We start from the raw sequence: 9,181 nt of genomic DNA, 5'->3' as shown, positions 1-9,181 counted from the left end.
ACGAAGTGATAATAGGCGCAGATTTTATGATTGCCTTCGGTATCAATCTGGATATGAAAGAGCGTGTGATGACCTGGTCTAACGTCGAAATTCCGTTAAACGTGGGCTACGATGAAAGTACACCCATTAGACGTCTGACTACGGACCATCCAGAGATAATACCGCCCTGTGCCGAAGCAATAATATGGGTACCAATGAATGGAGATTGTGGAGCCGAGAAGTTGTGGGTGGTGGAACCAGCAGAAAACAGATACAGTAACATCCTAATAGCGAATGCCCTGGTGAAAAGCAACGAGGACGGATTGATTCCTGTTAGAGTTTTGAACCTGTCAAACAAGCAAGAGCAAATTTGCCAATTTTCCGAAGTTGGACAATGCACACCAGCTGAAGCTGTAGTTAATTTGGAAACTAGCACCGAAAAGCCAGCAGCCATGGAGAAGAAGCACCTCGACGGCTACATAAAAGAGTGGACCCACCAATTATCACCTTCCGAGAGGAACAAGGCTAAGCAGCTATTATGGAAGTATGCCTCTACCTTTGCGTTGACAAAAGAGCACCAAGGAAGAACATCAGTGGTGAAGCATGAAATCAATACAGCAGACGCGCGACCCATTAAACAGCCTCCAAGAAGTGTTCCCCTGGCCAAAAGAGACGAGGTCCAGAAGCTGATAAGTGAAATGGAAAAGAGTGGTGTAATAGAACCATCGTCAAGTCCATGGTGCTCCCCAGTAGTCTTGGTCAAGAAGAAAGACGGAAGCACCCGGTTTTGTGTGGACTACCGAAAGTTAAATGATGTCACCAAGAAAGACAGCTATCCGCTCCCAAGAATCGACGACACATTGGACACATTAGCCGGGACGTCATGGTTCTCCACCCTCGACCTGCAGAGTGGGTACTGGCAAGTAGAGATCGCCGAGAAAGATAAGGAGAAAACAGCGTTTGGCGTTAATGGGGGTCTCTGGCAATTCAATGTCATGCCATTCGGACTCTGCAACGCCCCGGCTACATTTGAAAGGCTGATGGAGCGTGTGTTAAAAGGGCTGCAGTGGAAGTCATGCCTCATATACCTGGATGACATCATAGTCATGGGACGCAACTTCGACGAACACATCAAGAATTTAAAGGATGTTCTTCAGCAGCTTTCGTCTTCAGGCCTCAAGCTGAACCCAAAGAAGTGCAGTCTCTTCCAACGAGAGGTGAAGTTCCTGGGGCATCACGTGACGCCGGAGGGCATATCGACGGATAAGGAGAAAATTCAAGCCGTCAGAGATTGGCCGCAGCCCCGAAATCTCCATGAGCTGCGAAGCTTTCTGGGTCTCTGCACCTACTACCGTCGATTTGTCCCAAATTTTGCCAACATCGCCGCCTGTCTACACCGCTTAACGCAAAAAGGCCAGAGGTTCCAGTGGGGCAACGACCAAGAAGAGGCGTTCAGTAAACTCAAAGACATGCTATGTAGAGCCCCCATTTTGGCATACCCTATACCTGGCGGAAAGTTTGCTCTGGACACAGACGCAAGTGCGTGCGGCATCGGTGGCGTCCTTTCCCAGGAAATCGACGGACAGGAAAAAGTCATCGGGTACTACAGCCGGACATTGTCGAAGCCTGAGAGGAATTACTGTGTGACGAGGAGAGAGCTGCTTGCTGCCCTTGAGAGCGTTAAACACTTCCACAAATACCTATATGGCCAGCATTTCCTGCTGAGGACCGACCACGCTGCTCTCCAATGGTTGCTGCGGTTTAGGAATCCGGAAGGTCAACTAGCCCGTTGGATCGAGAGGCTCCAGAGTTATGATTTCAGAATCGAGCACAGAAAAGGCGGAAAACACGGTAATGCTGATGCCCTGTCTCGTCGGCCATGCAAGGTAGAATGCAGGCATTGCTCAAAGGCTGAGAATAAGGAGAATATCGTTGATGTCCGACTATTGCAGTTTGAGTCGGGTGAAGATTGGTCGACGGAACAACGAAGAGATCCCATTCTGGGCAAAGTAATTTCGGCCATTGAAACGGGCAAGCGACCTAGTCGTAAAGAAATTACCTCCGAAAGCCCTCTTTTAAAATCCTATTGGGCCCAGTGGGACAGTCTACTTATAAAAGATGGCTGCCTATATCGCAAATGGGAAAGTGAGGACGGTAAATCTCACCGGAACTTGATCGTCGTCCCAGACTCCAAAATAAGAGATGTCTTGTCGGAGTTTCACGATGGGCCAAGTGGAGGACACCTTGGCATAGCAAAGACCGCTGAAAAGGTAAAGCAGAGATTCTACTGGGTCGGCTGTCAAAAATCCATTGCCGACTGGATCGCCAATTGTGAAAGGTGCATAAAAGCTAAAGGTCCAACACGGAAGAGTCGAGGCTACATGCAGCAGTATAATTCAGGAGCCCCTTTTGAAAGAATCGCAATGGATGTAGCTGGACCGTTCCCAACAAGCGACTCTGGGAACCGGTATGTCTTAGTGGTCATGGATTACTTCAGTAAATGGCCAGAGGTTTATGCTATCCCAAATCAAGAAGCCAGGGCAATTGTGGATGTGTTCAGCAAAAATTGGATTTGTCGCTATGGTGTTCCATCTGAGGTTCATTCCGATCAAGGTAGGAATTTTGAATCAGCGATCTTCAAGGAAATGTGTGACTCCTACGGAATCAAGAAAACCAGAACGACGCCCCTACATCCACAATCAGATGGCATGGTGGAGAGATTCAATCGCACCCTGGAAGAACATCTACGGAAAGTGGTGGACAGTGGCTAACGAGACTGGGATGAGCATATTCCAAAGTTTTTATTGGCTTATAGATCGGCCATTCATGATTCCACATCCCGGACCCCAGCCAAAGTTCTGTTCGGAAATGAATTAAAGCTACCTGGCGATTTGATATTCGGTGCTACCCCAAACGACGATGTGAACCAAGATGAAGACAGTCAAAACTCTTTTAGTAAAGTCCACGATGCAGTTCGCCATCGAATAAAAATGGTTAGCAACCGCATGAAGGCAAGGTACGATCGAGCGCAAATACCGATGGGTTTCAAGAAGGGCAACTGGTACTATTGTTCAACCCACAACGGAAGAAAGGACTATGCCCCAAATTGCAAACGCACTGGGAAGGACCCTACAAGATTGTCACGAAAATAAATGACGTCGTTTATCGCATCCAGAGGAGCGACAGTCCCAGGTCGAAGATGAAAGTTGTACATTTGGAGCGGCTGACCCCCTACGGAACGGGAACTGTGCCTATTCGGGACGAACAGGCTTAAGCGGGGGGCAATGTTACGAATATAACTTTAGATTTAAGTTAATTTAGATTAATTCCGTTAATTTAAGAATTTGAATTGTAACGTAAATTTCTACTACGCAGTTTATTTGAATAACTTCACAACAACAACTACTGTATAGATTTTTCTACATCCTTCCATTTCCTCTTTAATTTTCTATTTTGTTATTGTCGTATAATTCTTGTTAAACGTCATCATTGATGATCGCTTAATTCATCTTTCTTTGTTACTCTCTCGCCTGTATATGTGTTGTTGTTATTGTAAGTTTGTTTACTCAAGTTTGTTGTTGTTATTGTTCACTCAGTAAGTTTGTTGTTGTTATTGTTACTCAATGTGTTTGTTGCATTGGCATTGGTGATCTAGGTGTTACCAGATCGTCTAGAAACTTCTGTAGCGACAGGCAGGGCTCATATAAATAGAGGGAATGGAAAGGCAGTGAGTCAGTTGTGAATCAGATCGCGAATTGAAACCGTCGAGTAAAGTAAAGTGCAAAGTAAAGTTGTGTGAATAAAATCATTGTAATAATCGTAATCAGAACGAACCCGCGTTTTATTTGGTACGAACGGTATCGGGAAATAAAACAACGTCTACACGGGAATAAGTAAAGTCCAAGAACGTAACAATATTATGGTGTTTTTACACGATATGTATTTTACATATGTGCTGTCACTTTTTTGCATATGGAAATCGAACTCGTCATGTGAAACATACGGAAATTTCAATGTGTCAAAACGATATGCAATTACATATGTATTTTTTCCGAATAGGACGCGCTCTATTTTCGTATGTGAAACATAAGGAAATCAGCTATTTGAATGAAACACATTGTTGGAAGAAAATATTTCAATTGCAAGTCAAAGAAACGGATGAAAATGCAACAATTACAAATTATTATTTCGTTTGTAGGTATTTAATAAAAAAAGATGTTGATTTAAGAAAAAATAAAAGTAATTTTTTGTTTATAGGTTATGTCATATGTAAAATACATATGCCGATTTGAACACAAAAATAAATGTTTTGTGTACGCCGCTAATTTTGACACACATAAGGAATTACATATGGAAGAAATAAGTGACAGTGACGATGGACTTTTAAAAATGTTCACACTATGAGCAGTTTAATATTTTGCCATCAACAGTACGTACATAACTAAGGAGGAAATAAAAATTATAATTTTTGGCAATAAAGTTATAGTAAGAAAAAATTTTGAACATATGCATATACCAGTGTAAATAACCTTAATTTATTTTCAGGATTTCGTAAATCCACATCATATAAAGTGCCTATGTAAATGCGCTATAATACGACTACAGAGAGTAAAATTTCCTTCCATATAAATATGTGTGTTGGTAACCCTATTAAGTTGTGTGCAGAGTTGCATTCGCATCGTATTGATTTGTTTTGTACTTTTTCATCGTACCATCTGCTGCGACTGTGCATCAAGCGCATATAAACTTTGACAGTTTGTTATTGGGAGCAAATTTTGTGTTTACAGAAATTTTATTTTGATTCGTTTTCAGACGAAATAAATATTTTAATTTTCGAAAGTTTCTGTAAATAAAGGAGAATAGGGCGCACATCGTGATTTGGACCAATGTCAGAAAGTGCAGAGACGACACAACAAAAAATGGACAGACGTAAAAAACGCACATCGACCAACCAGTACATGATGTACATTGAAATGATGGAAAAGGACCCCATCTTTGCCACAGGACGCGTACCTAGAGACTATGATCCCAATTATTTGTCGAGAAAATGGAAAGAGCTGTCGGATAAACTGAATGGATGTAGTAATGGACCGACATTGACTTCCGAAGAGTGGCGTAAGGTAAGTGTGCAATGTTTGGCAGTGGTGGTCGATGGCGCCATTCTATTGCAGTGAGGGGGAGCAGTTGCACTTTATTCCCTGCCATGTCATTTCATCGCTTGTTTCTATTTTCGTAGCGTTTGAACGACTGGAAGAACACTACACGCTGTAAATATAGACGCAGTATATCGGGTGAAAAGGATATCACAATGACATCGCTGGAAATGCGTGCTTTGGAACTCTTCGGCAAAGTGCCGGCACAATCAGCACCCGAACAAATTTCAATACATTTCAAATCAGAAAAGGAGGAGGAGGACATCGATGATATGGAACACATGCCGACTACGGAAACATTCCAGAAGCAATTGCAGGCAGCCGTCGAAGAAGCTATTGGCGATGATGACGATCACATTGTTGAAAACGAAGCAGAGGAGCATGAGGAAATAGTGCCGGAGACTAACCACAATACAACAGTGCAACATGCCACGACTGTTACAACAGGAATTAACCAAAATAATGGACATTCGAGTGGTGGCGGTGCACCACAGCCGGGTACTACATATCGTACTATTGTTGTAGAGGACTCTGCCTACCACGAGGACGACAATACACCCGAGGAGCAATTGGAATTCATAACACATCGACGTTCAACATGTTCCAGTTCGGGTGTACAAACGGTGGTGACAACTCCATCGGGTACGGTGACAAAATTGATAAATGGTGATATACCGCTGAAGAGACTACGTTCACAAATATCCGATCAAATTATTTATGAAGGTAAGTGGGAAACCAAATAACTGTATTTTGGTCTTCATTCTTAGTGTAAACATTACATTTTACATGGAATCCAGTCTTTCAAAGGACTGGATAATTGAAAATAATTATCTTGTAAATATAATTATTTTCAAGTAGGGTTATTCCCGGATAAGAATAATTCATGACAGATGTTTGATTATCCATGCCTTAAGGGTATGGAAGCATTTATCAGTTTTCGTATACCTAAATCAAATTGGAAATGCCACAATTAACCATTTTGTATTTTACGAATCTTGATATTTTATCCTGTTGTTGTTCATATTATCTGACTTTAATGATTGCGACATATTGCAAAAATATCCATCACTTTTCAATAGGCTCGAAATTCACGATTTACTGTAATATTAAATAAAACAAGTCACGTTCGAGGATAAGAAGTTGGGCAAGGGTTTCAATATAAACGTCAGTAATTTGGTATTATCATTGGGTAGCAGATCGCCCTACTAAAAATATCAATATCGGCCCCTGTATTACGGCATTGTCCATTATTCGGTATTTAGGAAGTTTGGACATGTTTTTCAAACAAAATGGACTGTAAATTACTATTTGGGTTCTTATTGGGTCGGAAATTTCCCTACTAAAAATGTTCAATATCTGTTCAAATAACACTCTCTAATTTTTGTTATTTTAATCAGATATGTTTTTCAACCGATCTCTTCGTGTGAAAAAATCTTCTTCATAGAAATTTTTTGATATAATTTCAATATTCAACATTTTTTAATAAGTTTTCTACCACGCTCATGCGGTATTTTCGGTATGTTTAAGGTTCTTGTCTAATTTGCAGATCTAAGTGTCCGTACTTTTGTATTCGTTTTCTCTTGGCACAAATTACCGTAGTATATTTAAATTTCGATATATTTTAGATACTTTGAATATCCACTCCAATGTCCGACCTGAATCACTTGTTTCTTGTTGCAAATATTAAAAACTATGACCAATTATTTATGGAAAGTGCATTTCTTACACAGTTTATTATTAATTTTGTGACGTGACATTTGTAGAAATTATTACTCACATCTACTTAATATTTTCTACTTACAGTGAAAAAGGCACCACCTTCGTCACGTCCCACATTTACGGTATCACATCCACACATACAGCATCATCAGACACAAACACAAAGTCATCATCAGCAGCAACAACAGCAGCCGCAGCAACACCATCATCAAACAATCGTACAAGAGGTTCCCGCAACTTCATCAACATCCACACTGGCCGGTCAGTTATTTGCATCACAGGATATTCGAGAGGTAGCCCGACAACTAAAACGTCTGGCTGATATAAAAACAGAGAAACTCAAATTTGAAATTGCCCGTTACAAATTCAACAATCCCGGCTTCAATTACAACTTCAATCCCTTATAGTAGCATGAAACCGACAATGGCCATTATATACAAACCAATGTCGACATAAATGAACCTTATTATTCCTAAAAAAATCATATTGTAAAGTTTCAATATTTTATTTTCTAACATAACCCTATCTTTTAGTGACGTCATATGTTTTTACTTCTCCGAACTAAAACAAAATATTCTAATTATTATTTTATTTTTATAAATTATTTAAGTAATATTAAGTTTAGCAGCCATTCTATATATACATAACTACATAATTTTGTTGTAATTAGCTGGAGCAGTTTTTTTATTGTTTAAAAATGTTTAGTTCTATTTTTTATAAACCAAATTGTTATTTTATCCAATCCCACCACCACGTCCATCCAGCTTTGTAATTACGTTGAAAGACAACGTATTGTAAATTATAAAGCTTCTCACTTGTATGTCCTTTATATCTCAGCCATTCGATTTTATTTTTGAACAAACAATTGTTCTATAACATTTTAATTGCTACTTTTCTCTCTTTAGATTTGCATTATTTACATGACTGTGGATAAGTTATCATTTTACATATATAGATGTATGATCAATTGTAGTCAGATAGTTTTAGTCGTCATTTTTCATAAACTTTTGAATATACAAAAAGAAAGTGAATCAGCAACAATATACATACACAAAAAATTAAATGTTTTAACATTTTTTTTTTTTTTTGTAATTTGAATATTCATATGAAAAATTAATGTTTATAAATAATTAATTACAACTAAGGATTATAGAAAACAAACCACACAAAATAAATGATTAATTCAATTTCTGTTGTTTTGTTTTTCATTCTTTTAGAAAATGTGAAATGTCGCACGCCAATATAAAACTTCATTTAACTATAAGTTTGAGCCCTAATCTTCGATTTTCTGTATATTTGATACGCCCTATTGTCCATTAATGACACTTTAAATAATAAGATGTACCTGTAATGATCTATGTTTAGACCCCAAGGATCGTTGGACAGATTCCGTTTTTTGTTTTGCCGAAAAAATATTATTTTGAAAAAGATAATAAAACTAGAGGTGTTATTTTGAATTTCGCCGTTGCTGTCACTTTGTAGAACGCTACGCCACGATTAAAATTGGAACGAACGTTTATCTCAAACAGTTGCATTTATCTATATAACAATAATTGTCACCAATTTGTAGAGGTTCGCAAGTGATGAACCGCAATATATACATATTTAAATTAACTTATTCGAATATGGAAGTTATCATCATGTTGAGATTTTGCCCTACCATAAAATTTAGCAAATAAATATGTTGTTGCATTTTATTGACGTCTACAAAAGTGTATCCCATAACAGATTGTCTCAAATATTTTTTACCTTAAGGCTAAAGCAAATTATGAACATAAAATAACAGCACAATTGCCACCAATAGGGCTGCTACAACAACAATACACCGTTGAACTCCACGAATATCCAGAACATCAAACATAAGAATAAAAGATCAAGTGTAGTCATGTCCTCATTGAAAATCGATTCGTTACAGATGTAATACCAAAACGAAATATTCATAAAAATACCAAAACATATCATAGCTGAAAAAAATTTAAATGCTTTGTGTGTGGCAAGAAAATTTTGTGAAGATTACCTTACTAGTCGGTTTTGTAATATTAAAGGAACACTCCCATTTACGAATGCCATGTGCAAAGAGATCAACCGATGACAAAAATCAAAAATATTTTGTTTATAAAGTACAAGTTGATACACACCAATCGGACCGATCTTTCCAGTGACATCCTCTAAGGGTTTGAGAAAGGAACTAGGAGGAGTACATTGAACTCGGATATGATATAAGTCGGTAGGGATTGAGATAGAGGGTAAAGTTTTTCTTTTAGAGCTTCAATATTTTTTACGAAATTTTAATTATATGTATTCATGAATATCCGAAAGGAATTGGCAAA

General features: G+C 38.6%; 1 protein-coding gene across 1 annotated transcript; it reads left to right on the top strand.

The window, feature by feature from the left end:
- The first annotated feature begins 4,815 nt into the window (after nt 1–4,815).
- On the top strand, nt 4,816–7,346 carry LOC133322659 (uncharacterized). The gene is made up of 3 exons (XM_061531622.1): nt 4,816–5,099; nt 5,216–5,855; nt 6,936–7,346. Exons 1-3 carry the CDS (start codon nt 4,866–4,868, stop codon nt 7,256–7,258), a joined length of 1,197 nt encoding a protein of 398 aa, XP_061387606.1. The 5' UTR covers nt 4,816–4,865; the 3' UTR covers nt 7,259–7,346.
- Nucleotides 7,347–9,181: the final 1,835 nt, after the last annotated feature.

Source organism: Musca vetustissima, unplaced genomic scaffold (genome assembly GCF_032173495.1).
Source record: "Musca vetustissima isolate MV318-11 ecotype Yass unplaced genomic scaffold, APGP_CSIRO_Mvet_v1 utg213841, whole genome shotgun sequence".
NCBI classification, from domain to species: Eukaryota; Metazoa; Arthropoda; class Insecta; order Diptera; family Muscidae; genus Musca; species Musca vetustissima.
Note: the sequence above shows the minus strand (reverse complement) of the source record. Positions and strands in the feature narration are given on the sequence as shown.